Below are 25,850 nucleotides of genomic sequence, written 5' to 3'. Positions count from 1 at the left end.
AAATTTTTAGATTGTCAGAAAAGGAAATGTGTTGGGTAACAGGAGTAAATGTAATCCTGGGGACATGACTAAAATGTGCATTTTATATCAAATATTTTTTAATGGTAAAAAATATTTAAAGCAAAGATGGGATATTGACCCACATGCAAAAAATAAAGATATATGTAGAACTTGATATTTAAAGGTAAAGTATAGAGATAGAGTATTTTTCAATGTTCTGTAGTTTTGTTTAAATGTTTTAAATTATATAGTTAACATTTTGTGTTAAATGAACATGCAGGACACTTTGCCTAATAATAAAATGTACTGTATAGTTTTCTTGCATTTTTATACATAATGTCCTGGGGACAGAAATGGCACCGATTTGGTGGAATGGCCCAGCTGAATATATAACACATTGACAGAATATCGTTATTAAATAAAACAATAATTGGCAAAACGTGTTTGCCTTTGGTTGCTCAAGCTTTAAGGATCAGGAAAAATGTAAAACAAATAAAGAAGTTGTGAAGTTTCTGGACAAGTTTGGTCATTAAGAAGCCCAAGCTACAAGATTAACTTTTACTATTCCTGGAAAACATAAATTGGGATTAGAATCAGTGAACAAACACAATGCGACACTATTGTAAAGTCATATTGTAAAGTGACCATTGTGTATTTGTGTCACCCTTGTTTATCCTTTATTTATTTTATATACTATTATTATTTATAGACTCTGAAGAAGACATGGGTGTCGAAATCTTAGTCATTGTGTATTAATTTTAACAATTAATATCAATTAAAACGTTGTGTGCTCCGGTCCTGTTCCCTGGTTTTAGTTTTACATTGGTTCTACCCTTTTTGTATTATTATTTATACTTTAGCATTGATTTGATGTAATTGTATGGTCATGGTTTGTTTTGAATGTATCTCTTTGTAGTAAACATGTTTTTCCATTAATAAAAAAACATTGCGGTTTTGTTAATCTAATACTTAACGTTTACATTGTTACATGGCTTTCTAATGAACCGTTCTCTTTTTAATCTTTGAATAGAGATGAGGTGTAGTGCAACATAATATATATATTTTTTTCTTATATTTGCAATAATGTGTAACGCGTTTACTAAAGCGCCCGGTAGAGGAACGCGGAACGTTTTAATCGTTGTTTGTTTCAAGGGGACTGTGCGTCCGTCGGAACTGTCCCCATACTGGTGAGTTGATTCTGATCAATTCTTCAAAAACAGAAAGTAATAAATATTAAAAACATCTGATCAACCGGTACTTTGCAAAAAGTATCTACCGATAATTCACTATGGTACTTAGTCTGTTGTCTATATCGAAACATTTATAACGTTTTAGGCATTAGACAGGCAGTGAAACGTTTTAAAGCTTTGTAGTTATATCATAAAATGATAATATAGAAAACACGTAAAACTAAGTTTATTACTAACAACATTTCATATGATAAGTAAAACATTAAGCAAAGTTGTACTCATACAAAAATTTACCATAGTAACATAACTTGAAACGACTATGACGTTTTAGACAGAAGTTTTGGTTAAAATGAATGGGGTTTCGAGTTTTTAAAAGTGTTAAAGATAAAACATTTAATATTTAATATCGTAGTTTGTTCCACAAAAAAAAAACAGTTTATCATCTTACCATAGTAATGATGAATTTACTTAATTTAACCCACATTAAAAAGAAGAATACTTCAGTATTTGATATAGTAAACCGTTGTATACTGTAATTCATTAACTATATTAAATAGTGAATAGATACTATGGTAAAGTTCAAAAAGTAGCTTTCAGGGAATTTTACATGTATGCATTTGGCAGACACTTTTATCAAAAGCAACTTACAGTGCATTACAAGATGTAAATTTTCTTAATCCGGATGTGTGTTCCCTGAGATTTGAACCTATGACTATCTAGGCCCCTTGCGCATTGCTCTACTACTGAGCTATACGGTTAACCATAGTAAATACTAAAGTGTGCTACACCATTTTTCATGTGGGATGATTTAAAAACATATTAAAACACAACTGCATATTTTTTATAGGGGTTGTATTGGTTTGTTTGTAGCTTGCTTGTTCACTCATTCTTAACTGTTATGTTGATATGAAGTTCACTCTACAGTCGAGGACGGTGTTGTGTGTGGACATGGAGTCAGATCTGTCTGCCCTGCCCTGGGTGCCAGTAACCCTGGGTGGTTCTGATCTGCTGGCCAAAGCTTGGTTTGGTGACACTGACACACAGTACCGGGTTCTGCTGAGTGATCTGAGCAACGTATGGGAAGAGGACATGAACGCAGATGACATCCAGAGTCGAGCACAGGTAAGAATTAGGGCTGTCAAAAGATTAATCGCGATTAATCGCATCCAACATTAAAGTTTGTGTTTACATAGCATATGTGTGTGTACTGTGTATAAATATTATGTATATATAAATACACACACATTCATGTATATATTTAAGAAATATTTGCATTTAAATACTGTATATACATTTCTATAATTTATATTATATATAAATATAAATATTTTATATATAAATATAATTTTTTTTTCTTTAATATATACATGATTGGGTGTGTTTTTATATATAAATAATAATTATACACAGTACACACACATATGTTCTGTAAACACAAACTTTTATTTTGGATGCGATTAATCGCGATTAATCTTTTGACAGCCCTAGTAAGAATATACAACAAACACTGCTTGCCTACTTGCCTAATTCAGTTGGAGCTGAAATTGCGAGGCGCTTGCCAACCTGTGCACATGTCTCTTTATAAAGACCCTCCTTCAGTCTTTATCGAGTAATGATTGGTTCTTTTAACTAGAAGGGAGGACTTTCATCGCCAAAGCAGCCATATTGATTGTTGCATTGTTCTTTATTTATAGTAATAGCTAGGAGTGCACAGCAGGGTTGCCAGATGTATGATAGTTATATTTGTAGCATCATTTGTAGCATCTTTTGACAACAATTTCCAAATTTTGCCACACTTTAAATGTTTGTGCAATCATAGGGCTTCTACGGCCTAAACCTTACAAGATATTGGGTTTAGGCTCAGGTATGGGGGTAGGATTATGATGAATACAACAGTCCTGGTGAGATGGAATACAGGTATGGCTTAAATCCAGTGAAAGGTTGGGTTTAGGGTTAGGTTTGGTGGTAGGATTAGGATAAAAACAGCACTAATCCGATGAGATTTTTATGAAATTTTGTCAGTTGCTGTATCCCTTCTAGCCACAACTCTGTATCTTCTCACATTACGTCTTCTTTGCCAATCATCCTGGAGAATGACTCTCTCTCTCAAGAGTTAATGTTCCCGCCACGCCTCTTAAGTCAGTAGTTTCTAGTCAGTTGTTTTGACCCTCCCACTAATGTACACCTAGTACACTTTAACTACCAGGAAAATCTGCAGGCTATCAAAAGTTGTTAGTCTAGGTAAATAGCTGTATTCGGCACATTTGACTTGTGTATGCTCATTTTCTTCCAAATACCATCATTTTGAGCTTCTGGTACAATCCTTGGACATTTCCAAACTGGCAACACTGGTTATATTCAATATCTTTGGTCATAGTTTAGCTTGTTGCATGAGTTTCTACCCCTGAGTAACCAATGATATACCATATTAAATCAGTATTTTTTTTAAAAGCATGCATCAGGTTTGTTTCAATGCATAGTATATTTATGCACATTTTATGCAATAAAAAATTACATTTGCTCCATTTTAATGAAAGTTAACTGAATGGACCTGAAAATGTCAAGTGGTGTAACCGGCAATTGTGCCAAAGAATGAGAAATATAATCATAAAAAATCTTTTTAAAATATTATTTTATTCATTATTTCTAAATGTAAATTTTAATGCGTTTTTGTAATATTTGTCCTGACATATGCTGAAAACAGCTCTGTTTTCTAAATAATCTTTGACAAATAAATTATGTTAAAATGTATGTAAAAAAAATCATATTACACTAAACTAGATGATTCTATTTTATTTCACATTTTTTAATGAATATATTTATATTTTAATAAAAAAAGCAGTTACACCAAATGACACAGACCGGTTACACCACATTTTTGCAGTTATCCCTTAAATATTCTTTCAAAATGAAATAAAACCAGAAATTTTAGACTTGGTCCTCAAAAAGATAATGTATGCAAGTAATCAGCAAATTTATTTTGAAATTTTAACCCTTTTACATTTAATTTATCCATACGGACACAAAATAATTAACGTCACGTCATTGACCCTTATGTGCCACTCTTATCTCTCTTTATTTATCTTTTTCGGAATGAAAGGATCTGAATAAGCGTCTGAGGGCTCCAACGCAGGCATTTTTCTCTCATCTGTGCTCGGTGGCACGCCCTTGTTTCTCTAGCCCAGATGATGGTCACACCACTTCTGCACAAGTCTTTCTGGAACATCATGGCAACAATTTAACAATCAGACTTAAAAGTGAACTGTCCGGATTGCCGTTTTACTGGGAGTTCCGATGCACCCCGATGCCTGTAGCCATGGTATGAATTTTCATTAAAAGTTCAATAAAATGTCATGCATTGAATTACAAAGTATTAAAGTGGCTTTTATTTTTAAGCAAAACATTTGAGTTTTTTTGAGCTTTAAAAATGGGGCACTATCCAATGTCATTTCAAAGCTGAAAAGTACTGCAAAGCTGTGGTGTACCAAGCACTAAAGAAAGACCACAGATTCATCCATCTATGTGAATGTACCCGTGTGTCAGGTGTGCCGGCAGCTGGTGCGCCCCCTGCTGGCAGTGAGTAGGGTTCTGCAGAGGCAAGTCGACGAGCTCTCTTCTCTGTTGGTCAGGAAAGATGCAGAGATACAGGACTATCAGGAGAACGGCGCTGTGCTCAGCAGAGGTAACATCACGCTTGCGGTTTTGCTTACATGCGCACATGCCCGCATATTTTTATTTGTAGGTCACTGACACTTGTTTAAAACTCTTTCACAGTCCGACTACAGACGGAGCCATTTGAGGTGCACACATACAGGGAGAACTTCTTCACACAGGTGTGAAACATTTTATATTCAGTCTACTGCTAAATTTAGAGAAACCAGCTCAGACAAATCTAGCATGTATATGATGGATGCACAGGTTTTGCAGTCACACATATGTGGGTGATTCTTGAAGGATTACTCCACTTTCATAAAAAAGAAATCATGATAATTTATTCACCCCCATGTTTTCCAAAAAGTTTATGTCTTACTTTGTCTTCAGTCGAGAAGAAATTAAATTTTTTGAGGAAAACATCCATGATTTTTCTCATTTTAATAGACTTTATTGGACCCCAACACAACAGTTTACAGTTTCAACGCAGCTTCAAAGGATTCTAAACGATCCCAAACGAGGCATAAAAATCTTATCTAGCGAAACGATTGTCATTTTTGATAAGAAAACTACAAAATAATCACTTTCAACCACAACTTCTCGTCTTGCTAGCTGTGTGACATGTCAGGACGACCTTACATAATTGCGTAATTACGTCGAAAGGTCACATGCTACATATGTGAAACGTACATTTGCAGACCATTTTAAACAATAAACTGACACAAAAACGTCGGAATGGTTCTTATTTCTTCACTCTTGTAAACAATGTGGCGGTAGTTTTGCTGGTGCGTAACATGGCAGGTGCAAGACGAGAAGTTGTGATTTAACTCTTTCACCGCCAGCGTTTTTAAAAAAAGTTGCCAGCCAGCGCCAGCGTTTTTCATGATTTTCACCAAAGTTTAATGCCTTCCAGAAAATGTTCTTCTTTAAATAAATAAACATACAATATACCAAATGAAAGAACAGACCCTCTGCTTTCAAACAAAAAAAAACGTTTCATCCTACCTTTAGTGGTTCTTTTGCAATCAGCTTTTGAATATGGGTAGGTTTTTGCAAAAACACCATATTTTGAGCAAAAAGCAAAAATAATTCCATATTTGTGACGGACTTTTCATAGAGATCCCATTCAGAGCGATCTTTAAAACAGACACGAGCTGTGTCCCATTTCAAGAGCTGCAACCTTATGAGCATTCGACCTTAAAAGGTGAGCACTCGGTCTTTCAAGGTGGAAGCCTCAGAAGTTCGCGAAGAGAACTAAAATGAGACGGTCTAACCTTCGGAGGATCCATAATTAGCGTCACCTGCTGCACGCGCCCGCCTGCACGTTTCTGACTTATTAAAATAAATATGACATCAGAAAAAATATTAATTTATTTTAGAAATATGGCACGTTGATGTATATTAAACTATTCAACAGTTTACCAAATTAATCAACCTTAGAAATATACGCAACATAAAAATAATATTATTAACACAAAACATAACTTATAATACTAAAACAGTGACAAGAAAAAATGTTTTCTGATAAATACACTTTTATTTAATAAAGGTTTTAATTGTTTATTTTAGAATATCCACCCATTATATTCAGCCGTTGCAGACGCGCAATGACTCTTGGGATATCCTCGGCTGTTAAGGATCCATTCGTTCTATCCTTAACATCGCGGAGAAATGAGGACGCATTTTGAGGCTTCATTCTAAGCATCCTTTGAAATGGGACGGCCTTACTGTCCTTAAGTCGCGCTGCTGTGACGCAATCGGTCTTAAAATACGTCCTTAGAAGGTCGCAGCCTTTGAAATGGGACACAGCTTCGGACATGCAGCAGCTTGCCTTAGGGCAATACTTCCGGTTTTAAAAAGTTGCGGAAGGGCGCCACCTGGTGGATAATAGCGGTATTGCGGAAAGACGGAAAATCTCGTCATTGGCGGGGAAGCGTTTTCTCTTAATTGACGAGATATCTCGTCAATGGCGGGGAAAGAGTTAAAGGGACACTTCACCCATTTGCATTAAGCTTTGTATAGTTAGAACCCCAGTCATGTTTTTGAATGGTCATGCATCATTTCCTCAGTTGCCGCTGAGACAGAAGAAATACAGATTTCAGTGTTGCACTTCCTTCTTTCAATGATTTAAAAACATACAGTTCGACTACAAATATGACGCACTTTCAATAAAGATTGTTTCTACGGGTGAAATGCTCCTTAAAAAGTGCTTATCTTGTATTTTCTTGTCAAAAATGACAATCGTTTCACTAGATAAGACCCTTATGCCTCGTTTGGGATCACTTAGAGCCCTTTGAAGCTGCGTTGAAACTGTAAACTGTTGGGGTCAATTAAATTGAGAAAAATCCTGGAATGTTTTCCTCAAAAAATTGACTGATCAAATAAAGACATAAACAACTTGGATGACATGGAGGTGAGTAAATTATCTGGATTTTATTTTTATAAAAATTGAGTAATCCTTTAAATTGGATTCTTCAACTTCTCTGTCCACTAGGATGATTTTACCAAAAAACATTCAAAATGTACGTATAAGCTCTAAACATTTTTTGCCTCTTTATGGTGAATTATGCTTTCTAATTTTTAGGAAACTTCCTAAGGAAGTTTTTTAAAAGTTTTTTTCATTAATAATATAAACATTATAGTTGTGTCCTATGGTGTAGCCTTGAAGCCATAGGCTACAGGTCGGTTTTCATATATACTTCTGCGTCGATGTCCGCGTTGACATGCAATTAAACATGCAGACCACTAGTAGGCAGTAACCACGCGTGTGACCACAGTAGCAATGAAATAGCCAAAGAAGCAACAGCTTGGCCATTAAACTCACAAACGAAGAAGAAACTTGTTGTGTATGTTTTGAGAAGACCAGGGGCCCGTTCTTCGTACGTCGCTTAATACATCCGAGATCAAATGAGACATCCGAGATTTTCAGATCTCGCTAATTATGATCTTGCTTATCCGGTTCTTTGAACACCCCTGCTGTTGATGATTAGTATGGCAGGATTGAATTAATAATTAATAATGTGCTAACAGGAGTGATGTCTCTAAATTGACTGATTGTACAGATCATCTCTGGAGCAGTTGCTCTTTCTATAATACAGTTTTTTTTTATAGTTAAATCCACAGCCAATGCAACAATTTAATTGCTGATAAATAAAATTTGAATTGTAGTTTTTTTATAAGATCCTCTCTTTTGTGCAGTTGTAGATAATACACCAACATTTTTAGCATAAATTAAGTATATGATGTGCAGTAAGGGAATGTAAATGTAATTCTACATCAAAAGATTATAAAGTGCAACTGATTCAGAGCAATGCACACGACAGTAAAGTAATCCTCACAGATGACAGTCCTTTAGAGAAACTATATGCAAGTGGTTAAATAAGTTTACTTCAATTGCATTATTCTTATATAACTGATTTCTGACTACAACAATATCAGCAGTAGTCCACATTAACTGAAAGTCCTGTATCTGCTGAGTCTGCACAGAAAAGTGTAGTAAAGAAGATAAAGAAATGTGAAAATATGTGCAATTTATAGCAAAATATAGCAAAAAGTTTTTATCTGATGGGAGGGGTTCTAGTGGACCAATCACAGTGCTTGCGGTCCGCGTAGAACAGACGCACTGTTAAAATTTTGGCAAGGTGCATGTCAGGCTAAGGGCAGTTCACGTTTCTATCTTCATTTGTTGTCTTTTTATCACCTCTCAAATATGGGTAGGTTTCTTCAAAAGGCTGAGATAATTGCATTTTTGTAAAGGGCTTTTGTTAGAGATCAGATTCAGAACGATGATCAAAACATACACAGGTTTTTACTGTATTTGGATCAGTGGATGCTTCAGTGTTTTATAAGTTGGGTAAGAGTGCCACCTAGTGGTTAATAGCAGAAATATGGATTGCCTTAAAAATTTGTCAGTAGCTTGGAAGCGTTTTCTCTTGATTGACGAGATAACTCGTCAATGGCGTCGAAAGAATTAAGAATTGTCTTATAAACTTATAATTATCTTAAGAATGTTTTCCTGACTCCAGCCACATAATCAATTGTATTTAAGATTTCAAGGACTCAAATTTCAGAAGAGAGCTGGAGGAAGGGTGATGAGAAATAAACGGAGTGCAAGGCCAGACAGAAAGAGAGAGACTGGATCTCTGTTTGACTCAGAACTGAGGATCACCGCACACACATACATACATACACACTCGCTGTATAATTAGGTTGTGGTTTGGTTTGTGGAGACCGGAGAGTGTTTGCATTGACAGCTCTGTTGTAGCTCTGGCTCACACTGAACTGCCTGTTGACTGGACCGTGTTTTCTTACTTTTCCCATCGAAGGAGCGTGCGTGCATGCGTGGGCACATGTTCGAGTATTTCCTGTTTTTTGGTGATGAGTGGGGTTATGGTTGGGCAGTGTGACTGTATGCATGCGTGCCATGTGATGGTAATCCATAAACACATACTGTATGTGACCCTGCCTGTAAAAACTCTTTACTGTGGTAATCTAAAGAACATATAACCTTTATATATTTAATATTGACTGAGTAAGGATGTGTCAAAGATTGAAATCAATGATTGAATCTAACCATGCTCCTCATCTCTCATTAGATTATGTGACTTACAAATGAGGAAACGTTACAAGTAATTTTTCATAAAAGCAAGTGCAGGACAGATCAAATGCAGGAAAATATAAGATGATATGTAAAATAAGATGATAAGTCACTTAGGTCCCCAACAATGGGAGGGGCCAAACCAGTGGTCGTATTTTTGACTAATGAAAAGCCAGAACCATGTGGTTGTACTAAAGTTTTTTTTATCTTTTGATGAGTAAAACGCTTTTTTGTCTGAATCACAGAGTTATTTATTAGATTGCTTTGATTTCAGTGTTGGCAGCCATATTTTCTGTTTGAGGTGAGTGCTTTGATAATCCTTTGATCTGTCATCAGTGTGTTTGTGTGAATTCATTGGTATTTCTCACTGGCTTGGTGAATGTGCAGTCAGATATGTGTGGCTTGACTTGGTGGTGCGAAAAAAGGATATGAGTCCCACAAGTCACCTCTTAAACCAGTGCCATTTTAACCCGCGTGACACCAGAGTAACACAGATTTATGTATCAATCTATAGCAGAGCTCTTAAGTTCAACCTTTTTCAGGCCAATGACCCCTCCTTAATGGATAGAGACGAGGAGCAGGGACCCCCAGTACATGTATCAAATCAAATTATGGATTTGCATACTTTTTTATGACGGTTACGTTACTTAAAGGAATATTACACTTTCATAAAAATCCTGATAATTCACCCACCCCCATGTCATCCAAGATCTCCTTCTTGGTTCAGTCGAGAAGAAATTAAGTTCTTTAAGGAAAACATTCCAAGATTTTCCTCCGTATATTGTAGTGGACTATTGGACCTCAACAGTTTACAGTTTAAAGCAGCTTTACGATCTCAGAGCGCTTTTCTATTGCATAGTACCCCATGGTTTGGTTTGGGTCAGGTCGGGTCAGCTCACCTCACTTTGGCTTGGTTAGCTTTTCCATCGAGTTTAGTAACACTTCGGAGTAGGAGGGATTATAGGCGTGTCGTTATATTTGCGCTGCCTACTGCTGTGACATCATACAAGTGAGAGCGTTGTTGTACATTCACATACATTTATTTATTTTTCAGTCCGCCACAAAATTGAAAGTGACCACCACAAATACATCACGTTTATCACTACCTCTGTGTCACATGACAGTTTCTGTACAAACACCTGTGGCATCAGTCGATGCGCTCCGCGGAGCCTCATTTAAATGCATTTAAGAATATATGCGGACGTGCACATCACAAATGTGCCGCCTCAAACTCTCACAAAGTCTATAAAAAACTTGTTATGGTGTTCCTGATTCACAACCTGTAGATGTTTTTCATCGCTGAGAGTTTGGGAACTTACAGAAAGCACAGCGCAAGCTAGCATGAAGGTAAAGCTAATCTTTTACATTATAGCGATGATGCTGGTAGTGATCTACAGTGTTTTTGTGTCACGTTTTGGTATCAGCTCGGGTCGCTTGGAACCCTGACTGAGGTGGTACAAAAAAAGTATTGGGTACTACGTACTGCACCCAGTGGAAAAGCTACCCTGACCTGTGGGGTACTATGCAATGGAAAAGCATCATAAATGTTCCCAACCAAGGCATAAGGGTCTTATCTAGCAAAACGAAAAATTATGTACAACTTCTCATTTTGTGCTAGCCCTGTGACATGCCAGCGTGACCTTACGTATTATGTAATCATGGCGAAAGGTCTAACATGACCAATGCGAAACTACCGCTACAGTGTTTACAAGTGTGGAGAAACAGAACCGTTCCAATATTGTTGTATGTGGAATGATACTAATTAATGTCTTTGTGTCAGTTTTTTGTTCAAAATGGTTTAAAAGTGTGTGTTTAACATATCATTGCTGTCTGATGAAAACCACGTATGTCCATTTTGCAGATTTTTTGATTTTCGACGGATTGAGTGTCCAGATTCATTTCCGTATACAGTATGCTTCACATATATAAATGGCCAATGAAAACTTGTGAAATCATGTCATCTAATTTTCACTTATATCCATTTGGTGTCAAAGCTGTCAATCACGCCGCGTATCTCCCGCCCGGTGGAAGCATCTCGCCGGTCTCGTGAAGTTTCATTGTTACATGTAAAGATGCCGTACCAAGTATGACAACGCATTCAATTGCTTTTGAAATACAGTGTTTTTTCACTTCCTGAAAAGTAACCGTTTTGGACATACGTGAGTTTCATCGGGCAGCAACGATATGTAACGCATGACCTTTTGACGTGATTAAGCAATACGTAAGGTCGCAAGATGAGAAGTTGTGGTTTAAAAGTACCTATTTTTTTATTGTTCTTGCCAAAAAGTGATGATTGTTTTGCTAGACAAGAGCCTCGGTTGGGATCGTTTAGAGCCTTTTGAAGCTGCATTGAAACTGCAAACTGTTGAGGTCCAATAAAGTCTATGAAATTGAGAAAAATCCTGGATTTTTTTTCTCATAAAACTTAATTTCTTCTCGACTCAACAAAGAAAATCATAAACATCTTTGATGACATGGGGGTGAGAAATTATCTGGATTTTTTTTAAAGAAAGTGGAACGTTCCTTTAACATACTACATAACATTAAACATCTGAATAGATTAAAATTGGGGAATCTTCAAGGTTTTTTATCATTTCTATTATTAGCATTTTAGTGCAGTTTTGTTGGATGCCAAATTTAATAAAAGAAAAAAAGAAAAATTTGATTTAACAATATTTGGAGGACCCCACTAATACCACCACAGACCCACAAGGGGCCCCCCACCCCCTGTTGGAGACACCTGATCTATAGCATTCACAGATGATTATTGGGAAACGAGTTTCGGATGCTCGCTACTTTACAGTACAGTGAAGTTTCATTGTAGTTAAAGGGACACTCATTTTTTTTTAAATAGGCTCATTTTCTAGCTCCCCTACCCCTAGCGTTAAACATTTGATTTTTTACGTTTTGGAATCCATTCAGCCAATAATTGTTTTGAAAATAGTCCCCTGCTATTGAAAGTTAACAAGGGGACTATTTTCAGGTGCTGTGTAATATCATTGCGGCTCCTGCAGCCATGTTACAGCAGCAAAGTCCTTGATTATTACGCCAGAATGAGAGTATAGTTCCTAGCCATATCGGCCTAGAAAATTGCTAATTTAAATTTTCCGTCCGTCTTAGTACACAATGTACCTACAGAAGAGTCAAATTTTAACTAGAAAAAATAAAAACTCTTTCATCATTTTTGAGCACAATGCTAATGGTCTAACCAGATTCAATGGATTATGCTAAGCTATGCTAAAAGTGCTAGCGCCAGATGCGGAGATAAGCTGAGTGGATTTAAAAACGGTAAAAATCAAATGTTTAACTCTAGGGGAGCTGGAAAATTAGCATATTTTCACAAAAAGTAGAGTGTTCCTTTGAACTGTGGTCATGTTACCCTTGATAAAGTATAAGGTGTTTGTATTTTATGCATTCAATTGTTCAATGGATGTCCAAATGAACAATGTATAATGAAGTATTTGAATTTAATTAAATTAAATTAGGGTTGGGAAAAAATGTTTATTAAAAACAAATACATTTGATTTTTGCAGTTCTTCCGAACTAATTGAACCTCACATGGGCAAACCATAATCTTCGGCTCCGACAGCCTTAATACTTTCCGTGTGTCCATTGAAGTGTTCCTAAAATATCTTAAAGTCTTTTGATTGCCGCTGTCTCGCAAGACAATGGGGAATTCCACTCCACACCATTTAAGTAGAACCATTTAAGACCCAATTCAGAATTGAAATAAAGCCATGTTCGGAAAAATGTCCCAATGAAATGCCAAACAAACATAACAAGTCTGTGGAAAAATGGAGCCCGTTCTTGAGATTCCTAATGGCTGGAAGCCTGGATAGAGATGTTTGATAAATAGATGCATGGGTGGATATGATTACCCATCCTGCCCATGGTTGAGTTTTGACATCTAAAGTTGTGTTTGAAAGCAGATGTCAACCGCACAAAGGTGACACACACTCAAGAGTTTTAAGAAGAGTGTGAACATTTAATTTGTGTCGAGTGGGTGTGTGTTTTTTGCGCGATTAACACAAAGACTTGTTTTATGGTCCGTATTAGTTCGTGTTTGTGTGGCGTATTTGGATGTATTTGCGAGTGTGTTCGAATGACGCACACTGTTGGTTTTCTTGAGGCTGAGGGGAAAAATGAAAATTTTACCGGGTGAGTTGAGAAACCAGTTTGGGTTTGGCAGTGACCCTGCTCTCTCTTACTGAACTAAAGACCAGCAGAACATCCCAGAGACGCATTTCCCTCTTAAGACGCTTGCGCTGGACCATGTTATTATCATAGTGAATCAGCAACAGAAAATGCAGACTTACTATTTACATTCTGTTGCCAGTGCATGGATTGTTATGGATGGTGGGTGGTTGCTATGGGAATGCTGCTAGATGGTTGCTTACTGGTCTAAGTAAAAACGTTTCTGTGATATTCTTGTCCTTATGTCTAGGCCATCCTTCTCATGCGAGTCTATGGAATTTTTTCTCCTAGTCTGGCCTTTTGATTTTTACCTGTTGAAAAACAGGTAAACAGCACCTCTCTATAATAAGCTGTACAATTAAATATATCATTTACATTCCCCTAACGTGGAAGTCGTCATTTTGTGCCGCCATGTTTAAACAGTAGCCCTAAATGAACAAACTGCTCTACAGAGCTATTTTGTCACTACGTTGCTTCAGACGACAACATGTTTGTCCTGTGGCGACTCTTGTAGCTTCTCTATGCGTTTCAAAAGGGAGGGATGAGCTGTTGGTTGCAATTCCTAATCTCACCACTAAATGTTAGAATGAGATTATAGCCATATCGGCGTAGAAAATCGCAGCTTTTAATTTTGTGTCGTCTTAGTACCAGTGTAACTACAGAAGAGTCGAGTTTTAAATAGGAAAAATATTGAAAGTCTTTGGTTATTTTTTAGCGCAGTGCTAATGGTCTAATCAGATTCAATGGATTGTGCTAAGCTATGCTAAAAGTAACCAAACCCGGAGATGAGCTGAATAGACTCCAAACGGTAAAAATCAAATGTTTAGAGGAGCTGGAAATTGAGCATATTTTCCAAAAAAAGTGGAATGTCCCTTTAAAGGTTCTTTATGAAACCATACAGACTACAATCGTCATGCTATGAGCATCTGTGACCACTATGATGCAGCTAGGGTGTGACTTGGTTGTCATGGTAATGATGCTGATGACAAGTTCATACACAGTGCTGATTTCATCATAGAAAACCCAGAATATTATCAAATCATCCTTTTCTTCTCTTAAAGGGGACATTTCACAAGACTTTTTTTAAGATGTCAAATAAATATTTGGTGTCCCTAGAGTACATATGTTAAAATTGCCACTTTGTAGGTGTGAGCAAAAATGTGCAGTTTTTGGATGTGTCCTTTTAAATGCAAATAAACTGATCTCTGCACTAAATGGCAGTGCTTTGGTTGGATAGTTCAGATTAGGGGGCTGTATAATCCCCTTCTGACATCATGAGGGGAGCCAAATTTCATTGACCTATTTTTTCACATGCTTGCAGAGAATGGTTTACCGAAACTAAGTTACTGGGTTGATCTTACTGGGTTGAATCACTGGGGACCCAATTATAGCACTTAACTCTTTCCACTCCAGCATTTTTAATGATTTTAACAAAAGTGTAATGCTCTTCTTTAAATATATAAACATACAATATATTAAATGAAAGAACACAGACCCTGTGCTTTCAAAAAAAATTTTTTTGCATCCTACCTTCAATAGTTTTTTATCACCTCTCAAATATGGGTAGGTTTCTTCAAAAACACTAATTTTAGAGAGAATTCAAGTTTTTTAAAGAACTTTTGATAGAGATCAATAGCGTGTTTTTGCAGCCCCTACCGAAGCTGGAGTAAACGCAAAATTAAACATGGAAAAAGTCAGATTTTCATGATATGTCCCCTTTAAAATTGTGTGAACATGACCTTGCTTGTGAAAACCTAGCTAAAGTAATTTTTATGATTTACTGTTTTCTACATAAAGTAATGTAAAGAACATTCTGTGAAAATCTAACCTTGGTATCATTAATATTGACTTAGTATAGGTCATGTCAAAGATTGAAATCAATGGGAAATCAAACTTTGATGCTCCTAATCTCATCATTAGATTATGAGACTTTAGTCTGGATTTCACAGATAGGATCACACATGACTGCTCTACCCATGCGTCTGTATTTTATAGTTAAAGGTTATAAACTGTCAGGTCTTCATGCCTAAACTCCAGTTAAAACCTGAGATGTTTTGTCGTAACTGAAACTCTTGGCTCCTGCTCTTTGTAACCGTCCTGAACTGATAACCATGAAACCCATTCAGAGCCACTTTCAGAGGCCAAATCTCTCTCTCTCTCTCTCTCTCTCTCTCTCTCTCTCTCTCTCTCTCTCTCTCTCTCTCTCTCTCTCTCTCTCTCTCTCTCTCTCTCTCTCTCTCTCTCTCTCTCTCTCTCTCTCTCTCTCTCTCTCTCTCTCTCTCTCTCTCTCTCTCTCTCTCTCTCTTTCTCTCTCTCTCTCCATAGCCATAGTCCAGTTTTCCACAGGGTCGGCTCTGATCTGTAATTAGTTAGCTGTAGCAGGGCTGTGGTTTACTCCATCTTCTTTTAACCCAGTCAGGACAGGAGAAACGTCCCGTCAAACACAAGCTCCTCTTAAAAAGGAAATTAAAAAAAGAACATGAGATGGTTTTAAAAGTAATTTCATGATAAAATGAAAACTGCAGGAAGTGAGAGAAGCTGAACTACGATACAGAGGTAATAGATATTTCGAGGGGTGGGTCATGACAGATTTACGGAGCTTCGTAAATTGAAGCTTTTCTGGGTTTAATCCATTACCCTCATTTAAGACTTCACCTGCCCTTTGTTTGTTTAGACTGTGTGCGAGACTGTTGCAGTGTCTATTTGTATTCTTGGCACAAAGTCAGGTTATAATAAATATCACTTGAGCAAGATCGCGTTTAGCAGCATGGTTGTGATCACAGTCATCGCAACTACCGGCAACAACAAGAGTAGTTTAGCTGTTTGTTATCCAGAAAATCAAGTTGTGATTAATATAAATATAAATATAGAGATAATTATTTTCACTGTATCCATTATGTATATTGAATTATACAAGATACAATGAGGTAAAATATGAAAAAATTGCTTTGTAGCATGCACCAACCAAACATGTGAGCCATCATATATATTGTAGGATGACGTATATCTTTAAAGGTGCCAGAGAATGCATTGCAATAATATTTGAAATTGTTCTCTGATATTTACATTTGAAGGCTTTAGTAAGTGCAAAAATTATCCAGAAACGGTTTTACATGTCCATTTACAACCCTAGGATTTGCCCTTAGAATTAAATGGTCTGTTATTACCTTAGTTGAAAGGGCTGTGAATAATAATGTTGAGCTTCTCTCTAATTGGCTGTTTCTCTGAGCGGCCCTACCTTGGGCCCTATTTTAACAATCTGAAACGCAAGCGCGAAGCGCAAAGCGCAAGTGACTTTGTGGGCGGATCTTGGGCGCTGTTGCTATTTTCCTGGCGGGAGAAATAACTCTTGCGCCAGGCGCAAATCAATAAGGGGTTGGTCTGAAGTAGGTTCATTATTCATAGGTGTGGTTTGGGCGTAACGTCAAATAAACCAATCAGAACGCTATCCAACATTCCCTTTAAACGCAAGGGCGCAAGTTCCATGGCGGGTTGCTATTATTATGACGGATTTACCAGGCGTACGCCAGGAGCGGTTCACAGCCGAGGAGACCGACGTTCTTGTAAGAGCAGTCAAAGACAGAGAAGTTGTTTTGTATGGGGATAGGAGAAATCCGCCCAAATCAGCGTCGGTTAAACAGGCGTGAGAGGAAATAGCCACAATTGTCTCATCAGCTGGCATCCCCATTTTTGCGCCAAGCGCTACAATGATTTCAGGAGACCGGGGAATCCCAAGCTTGCCGGCATAAATCGGCCACGCCGTGTAACGGGAGGTGGATCTGCCTCTACACATGACCTGACGCCAGCAGAGGACATCACTGCGGCCACCCTCACCGCTGAAAGGGTTTGGGGGCTTTGAAATCGGACCCAAGAAACGCAAGCAAGGTCCAACCCCAAAGTACTCTTACAAATCAAGTTCATATACATTAAGGTTTCTTATGAAAACATTTTAATTATTATTTACATAAAATAAACGTAATACAGCCACACAACAAACTTATGAAAATATTTTAATCGTTATTTGCATGAGAATTTTTTTACGCAGCCACACAATAAATAAAAACTATCACCACAATGCTCACCACAATGATTTCCCTTATCTCATGTGTTAATATTTTTTATTGTAATAATTTATGATTTGCAAAAATAACTGTTGCATCTGTGTAGATTAGATAAGCAAAGTGTGTGCGCGTTGTGCACCCTATACATTATGGTCAAGCATGCGCCCTTAAAATAGCATAATGAACCATGCGCAATGTGCGACTGACTTTAGAATAGTTTTTTTTTGTCAAAAGCGCGATTGTTTTTTGAAACTGCAAAATAGCATCAGGGATTGTTTCGGCGCACCACGCCTCCTTTTTTGCGCTGAACCGCCCAGGGAGCGCAAGTTCATTCCCTAGTTTGGCGACGTGCGTCTGTGGAGGGAAAAACCCGCTATGCGCCGGTGCAAAATACAAATGATACATGCGTCACTGACAAAGTCAGTTGCGCTGGGTGCAAGATAGGGCCCCTTATGTTTGAGCCTGTATTGGATGAAGATACAGAATTTGAAGAATAATTAATTGTTTGGAGATTGTTAATGGAGATTTTTAAAATATTATCAGATTTTATCAATTTATCAATAAAAAAAGACGGTTTAACAACATTTTGTTCCTATAATGTGTGAAGTGGTGCTATGTGAACACTAAACGCCAAAGGATTCCCTTCACAAACAACCCGAGTCTTGACAGAGAACACAGAAAATCTTGCGAAGTCTCTCGTGGTCAAACGTGGTCAAACAATTTTCTTTCTTACTTTCGAGCAGATTCAGTCACTCTTAACACACCACAGAAATATCACAAAAAAGAACGGCTACAACCACCAAGACGATCGGTTCTTCTTCGATTGTCTTAGGGCCTAAATTCGGTCCAGGTATCTTATAGTGTGTGGCGCCCTTGACATTTAAAATCATGTACTCTTTCCTGGATGCAAAGTTTGCATCAAAGTCTTAATAGCTTAGTTCACACACTGGTGCCGTTAGACTTTTCTGTAATCTTCCATTGGTTGAGAGTTTAGCATGAAGCAAACACAGTTCATCCACAAACCACTAAAAACCAGCCAATGCTGTTTACCAGCTATGAATAGGTGTATCAACATGATGCACCAACACATATGAACCGCTATTTCCGGTCTTCTATAGACACGCCTCCTCTTTGACCCACACAAGTGACAGCCAATGACATTAGTGTTTGCATTTGATAACATAGACCACAGGTTTAATCAATTGTATTTTACCAGAAGTAAGAATTAATGGGAAATAGTACTTAACACATTAAAATTGTCAATAGTTTTAATTGGCATAATTTATTTAAATTTTTATTAAAAAATACGGAGCAATGTGTTACGGACGTTTTATTATGTTGTCTTTTATGTATGTTTTTTGGGGGGTTAAACGTTTGTGATTCTTTGTTCTGTATTATGTGAAAACACAAATAAAACCTTGAACAAATACAGAGCAATGTAGGCCTACGACCGTTCTAAAGGATTTAAGTGAATAATAAATTTTTTTTTTTGAGTTTTAATATAAGGACAGGAAGTGCAGGCTCATGAACTGTGGCTGCTCTCTTCACATTGCCCTCTCTGTCCCTCAAAGCACACATTTATTTTTACGCTATTTAAACAAGCAAATAATAAAAATAAATCAGCGTAAACCCCAAATGTCTACACGCATATTTAGGGGTCCCTTTATTCAGGCAGTGGTCACCAATCTCACCGAGTCAATATTTGGCCAGCTAATTTTGAGAATTTGTCCTCTGTGTTGTGAAGAGAGATTGTGTTTGAGAATGTTTGAAAGCAGTCATCGTTTTAACATCAATGCGGTTACCCTGTTCAACTCTTTTCTTTACTCTTTACTTTAAATGTTCGGCTTTTTGGTAGTAACAATATTAGTTAATCTATTAGCTAACATAATCTAACAATATGCAAAAAATAAAAAAATGGGGGATGGATTGATTTAAAGGAATAGTTCACCTAAAAAATGAAAATTATGTCATCATTTACTCATCCTTGTGTTGTTTTAAACCTGTTCGAGTTTCTTTCTTATGTTGAACACAAAAGAAGATATTTTGATAAATGATGGTAAGAACACAGTTGACGATACTCATTAGCTTATTTGTTTTTCCTACTGTAAATGTCAATGGGTACCAACCATCAACTGTGCCTACCATCATTCATCAAAATATCTTCTTTTGACAAAATATCTCCAATGACTATTCACAGCCCAAATAGCAACAACTAATGAACCAAATTTTCGATCCTCGATTCGATTTTCGCCCTAAATAAAAGTAAAATTTAGGAGGCTGGGAAAATTTGAGAAAAGATTGCGATGACAAACAGTTTCTGTCTTTGAAGTAACATGTAGAAATGATTTGTGCATAATTAGTGAAGGTGCATGTGTTAATAAAGTAAATAGGGTCTATTTTGAGTTGTGTTGACTCAAAAGTCAGTAAAAGAGCAGGAAAAGAGGGCAGTCTGTCTCATACTTCTCTGGAGGAGGTATTTGAGGAAGTTGTACCCTTGTACGTTCTCATTAGATTTGATTGGCATGTTCTTAAAACACAAGCTTTTCTTTTTCAAGTTATATTTTAGGTTTTTTTTACCTTCATTTGGATAGTATAGTGGAGGGATGACAGGAAAGTGTAGGGTGGTGATAGTGGAGCAGAAAAGGACCGCAGAGACCAAAATCGAACTCGGGACGCCGTGAGCTCGCTGGCCACCGGGCATTAAACATATAAAACATAAGCTTGACAAATAGTAAGATTTTGTTATTTTGTCTTTCAAGCTGTATTTTAAATAGTCAATGAATAGAAGTCATTTTTATGTCTAGATGAAATAAGAACTGATGTTGAATGACGTTTTTTTTCTTTTGTCTCGCAGACAGTTTCAGAGATGAGTGCGTCGCTGGACAGTTTGGGTTTCGAATCCGAGTTACAGGAGCTGTACGTGGCTGTGAACTCGGTAAAATCGGCTCAGAAACGTAAACGTGGCAGCAGTTCTGCTGCAGAGGACATCGGCGACTCTGAAGATCATCACCAAACAACCACTGATGTCCGCACAAACACTAACTGTAAGTGTTCGTCTTGCAAACATTTACATGGGTTAGGGAAATTCGTCATTTGCTCACCCTCAAGCAGTACTAAACCCACATAGTATGTCTTTTTATGTGGAAACACAAGTCAAATGTTTAATTTCAGGACATTTTAATATCTTCACTGGACTTTTGACCAGTTGTCACTGAAATCACACCTGTATGATGCCATTTTTAACAAATGAAATTGTGCATATCTATATGTTTCTCTTGCAAAGCTCTCTATGACCTCATTTATGTTAATATTTATGACTATTGCATTTAAATTTCCAAACATACTAGCGGAGTGTCATATATTTTGTTCACGTGTACATGTGTGAAACTTTTGAATTTGCTCATAGGGTCGCCGTTCAGTGTTGTACTGACCGCATTATCCATGCTTTCTGCTTTTACTGCAGTAGAAATCAAACATGTGTTATGCTGTGTACACACCAAACGCCAAGCATCATGTTCCTCACTATAGATTACTTGTGGGATTTAACTTCGTGTCTGGAATTTTTTGCTTGAGTTGTAAACGTTCAACTTGCGCGAAGACGCGTTTTTAGTCATATAGCACATATATACATCGCGGCGCCCAATTCACGTCACTCGCATTGCCCGTGAGATATATTCACGTCTTTAAATTAACTTTGTATGTAATCTACTTGCGCAAATGGTTGAATTTGCGTTTGGTGTGTACGCCCAATTAGACTTTGGTGTATGACATCACAGTATTGGGAGAGCGATCCGAACGTCACTCTTGCAGATGTGATGTCATACGCCGACTGATCTGCCAGGCACCGTATGTGGAAGTAGTACTGTAGCATCTAGCACGGCACTATAATGTTGTTTCTATTGAGCCATTTTGTTGGAGGTTATAAAACTTTATTTCATTACATCATCCATGCACATGATTTGTCATGAGTGCCGTCGGACTGTTTTTCAAGTCCCATCATACCACGCTTCTTCATAGCATCATCAAGCTGCAATTTAGTTTTTTTATGACGACCTCTAGTGGTGAAAATGACATATTGTGCCTTTAACGCATTTTACGTCTCTCCAAAGCAACTTACAGTACTCTCAATGTTACATTTATTCATTACGAGTGGATATGAATCCATGGCCTTTGCGCTGCTAACACAATGCTCTAACAGTTTAGCTTTTTATTTAGTGCAGAAGTCATAAAAAAAATTATTTTGTGTTCTACAGAGGAAATTAGTTATAAAGGTTGTAATGACATTTGTCATTTTGGGGTAAACCCAAATTTTTTTGCATTGAAATGTTTGTCTTGGTTGTTGTCCTGTGCAGGTACGGCAGCTCCATCAGCTTCCAGAGAACCGAATGATGTTAAAAAAGCGACAGGAAGAACTCGGGAGGCAGAAAGTGAACAGGTTTGATCTTTAATTCATCATTCAGTCATGTTTTATTTGTTACGAATAGCTATAACGAATAGCTCAGATGCAAAACCCTTTAAGTGCAATCTTAACTCTTTCACCGCCAGCGTTTTTAAAAAAAGTTGCCAGCCAGCGCCTGCGTTTTTCATGATTTTCACCAAAGTTTAATGCCTTCCAGAAAATGTTCTTCTTTAAATATATAAACATACAATATACCAAATGAAAGAACAGACCCTCTGCTTTCAAACAAAAAAAACGTTTCATCCTACCTTTAGTGGTTCTTTTGCAATCAGCTTTTGAATATGGGTAGGTTTTTGCAAAAACACCATATTTTGAGGAAAAAGCAGAGATAATTCCATTTTTATGACGGACTTTTCATAGAGATCCCATTCAGAGCGATCTTTAAAACAGACACGGACATGCAGCCGCTTGCCATAGGGCAATACTTCCGGTTTTAAAAAGTTGCGGATACCTGGTGGATAATAGCGGTATTGCGGAAAGACGGGATATCTCGTCAATGGCGGGGAAAGAGTTAATGGATTCTACAAACCAAACGGTATTTCTGACTGAATCGGATTTGAAACGAACGTATTTGATGAACTTATAATACTGAGAGAATTCGGTTACTATTGTTATCGGAGGTGGCATTTAGCGGCTTTTGCATCTGAGCTCATAATCATTTCATAAAATATATTTGATTATTGCCTGTGAAAAACCAGAGTGTGATAAACCACGTGTAAACTAACCGTTTTAATCAACCAACATGTTTTGGAAATTCAATGAAATACCTGTTTTTCTTTAAGATTTGTTTACTACAAAATGGCTGAAACATGAATGCAGCGGAGAGAAGTAAAATTCTTAAAATGTTTTTCAGACTGTACCACTAACATCTGCTGCTGTTGGTTCTGAGCAACGTACGACCTCACGGCCGAAGAAAAAGAAAGCAGTGGGACTCTTTCGGTGACCATTTAAACCGTCTATGCTTTTTATAGACACTTTTTTAACATAGATCTTTTATGTTGTTCTTTTATGGTATTTAAAACTTTTATCATGGCTTTTATTATGTATGCTCTTTTAAAATGTGTATCTTAAACATCATAAATAAAATACTGCATTTCTGTAACAGTTCCTATAGCTCAGTTGGTCGTAGTGCATAGCATTAGCAGCACAAAGGTGATTGGTTTGATCCTTAACTCTTTCGCCGCCATTGACGAGATATCTCGTCAATTAAGAGAAAACGCTTCCCCGCCAATGACGAGATTTTCCGTCTTTCCGCAATACCATTATTATCCACCAGGTGGTGCCCTTCTGCAACTTTTTAAACCCGGAAGTATTGCCCTATGGCAAGCGGCTGCATGTCCGTGTCTGTTTTAAAGATCGCTCTGAATGGGATCTCTATGAAAAGTCCGTCACAAAAATGGAATTATCTCTGCTTTTTGTTTAAAATGTGGTGTTTTTGCAGAAACATACCCATATTCAAAAGCTGATTGCAAAAGAACCACTGAAGGTAGGATGAAACGTTTTTTTTTTTGTTTGTTTAAAAGCAGAGGGTCTGTCCTTTCATTTGGTATATTGTATGTTTATATATTTAAAGAAGAACATTTTCTGGAAGGCATTAAACTTTGGTGAAAATCATGCAAAACGCTGGCGCTGGCTGGCAACTTTTTTTAAAAACGCTGGCGGTGAAAGAGTTAAAGGGACTGTAAGTAGGGTTTAAAGTGTTTTATTAATCAAAACCAATGTCTTTCTTTATTCATAAATATGTCCTCGTTGGTGTCAAATGACCTCTGCCAATGATTTAACTTTTCTTTGTAAGCTTAGAATTTCTTCTCTTTACTTACATTGAACGGGTAAGTCCAAGGAGGCTTCCATGTCGTTCGCTGTATTGATAAACTATAATAGCAGAGAGGGACAAAAAGCACTAGCCTACCAATGCGTTTCCACAACGCGTTTTCATTCAGAACACGTGAACAAGCTGAAACGGACAAGGAGATCAGTGAGTACATAACGGCTACCGTAGTTGCAACACGCATTTGGAAAAGCGAGGTGCTAGAGAGCACTGTTCATTTGAATGCAAAATACCATTTCACCACTAGATGGGGGTAAAACCTACTTACTGTCCCTTTAAGGAAAACCCACATACTAATAAAAATGTATATCTTGAATGCACTGTATAAAAACGTCTCCTAAATGCATTCCTTTAAACAAATGCACAGGAACCGTTTATAGAGAGTGCAGTTAAAACAGGCCATCTTGAAATGAAGCGGCTATGTATCGAAATGCAAAGTAAAATTTAAATCAGGGGTGTCAAATATATGGCCCGTGGGTCGAACACAGCCCACACCCGGCCCGCATGATGATTTATTATTAAATATTAAATACATATTTAAAAAATCCTTTCAGGTGGGATTTTATATTGGAGATGTGGAAAGCAGCAAAACGGCAACAGTTTTACAGGCGGACCTCGTGCACCCAAACATTCTGCCGTTTCCGCAGGCATGACTCTTTGCGGCAGGTGCCGGTTGCACAGCGCACTGTGTATGAAACAGCCATGAATCAGTTTCTGCCTTACGCACAATGAGACCGCCAGCGACTAGCAATAGCAGAGCGACGCAATCTCATTCATTTCAATGGAAGCTTGCCAACTTCCGGCGACATGAGCAAAATTGACCGGATGGGCGTGTCCAGCGATGCGAGAAAGTTACGAAAAGTTTAACTTTATGCAAATGATGAGCGATTTTCGGGAGCGAATACCAACGGGAGCGAAGCAGTGAAGTTCACATCATCCTTGTCTTGTCAGTTACTGGAGTGGACCGTACTCATTTGTTTATGACAATCAGATTTAGATACGCCTCATTAAAAGAAACAGGCGATGCACAGAGAGAAAGTCGCTGGTGCGAGGCTTTAAGCCGTGATGGTGACGCGACGAACAGCAGTGGGATCTAGTTTAGAAACTATTTCTTTTAAATTTCGTGTCTGGTCAGCCACACAAACATCTAGAAATGAGAGTAGCAACTGCCCCAAAACTGGTGATGTTGATCTGGTGGTCTAAGAAATGTAAGGATTTAAAATCATTTTATGCCTGTGTTTTATTACTTCAAACTGTACTACTGTCATTCTTTACATATCAAGCATTTTCTTTGCTAAATAAAAAGTTAATGATTTATAAATGATTTTGGCATTCTTTGGCAGTACAGAGAGCATAAGGTATTGTTTCTGACAATTTATGAAACTAGAGCTGTGTTTTTCTAGTCTTCTTGCTAATTATTTTGTAGTTTGTTTAGTTGATACACTTATCAGCACACTAAAGTTTGAAAAAGTTATCCGGCCCTCACATTGGGACGTTATTTACTATCCGGCCCTCAACCTAAAACGAGTTTGACACCCCTGCTTTAAAACTTTTGCAGATATTCAGAATTTAGTTTGAGTCACGATCGAGCGAGTAAATGAGATAACCTTCGAGGACGAGTAAATTCTTCTTAAATCATCCGTGAATTCAATGGATAGAAATTCTAACCACTTTCTACACTAAGCAAATAATGCAGACGACTTTCACAGCGAGTATATCCGGATGGCTCCGACTTGTCTAATTGGGCAGTTTTTGGTTGGAACAGGCTGTAAAGTCCACAACGACTTCATGACAAAAGTCTGGCTCTGCTGTTGCAGTACATGATGCCTTAAATCTAGCTGAGGTTGATAGAAGGGTTTAAATAGAAGTG

General features: G+C 37.4%; 1 protein-coding gene across 1 annotated transcript; it reads left to right on the top strand.

Annotated features, from left to right (window-relative positions):
* The first annotated feature begins 1,134 nt into the window (after window positions 1-1,134).
* nhej1 (nonhomologous end-joining factor 1) lies at window positions 1,135-25,301 on the top strand. The gene is made up of 8 exons (XM_065293753.2): window positions 1,135-1,187; window positions 2,103-2,312; window positions 4,291-4,509; window positions 4,734-4,872; window positions 4,965-5,023; window positions 20,548-20,737; window positions 22,046-22,128; window positions 23,006-25,301. Exons 2-8 carry the CDS (start codon window positions 2,139-2,141, stop codon window positions 23,093-23,095), a joined length of 954 nt encoding a protein of 317 aa, XP_065149825.1. The 5' UTR covers window positions 1,135-1,187; window positions 2,103-2,138; the 3' UTR covers window positions 23,096-25,301.
* Window positions 25,302-25,850: the final 549 nt, after the last annotated feature.

Source organism: Paramisgurnus dabryanus, chromosome 7, assembly GCF_030506205.2.
Source record: "Paramisgurnus dabryanus chromosome 7, PD_genome_1.1, whole genome shotgun sequence".
Lineage (NCBI taxonomy): Eukaryota > Metazoa > Chordata > Actinopteri > Cypriniformes > Cobitidae > Paramisgurnus > Paramisgurnus dabryanus.
Note: the sequence above shows the minus strand (reverse complement) of the source record. Positions and strands in the feature narration are given on the sequence as shown.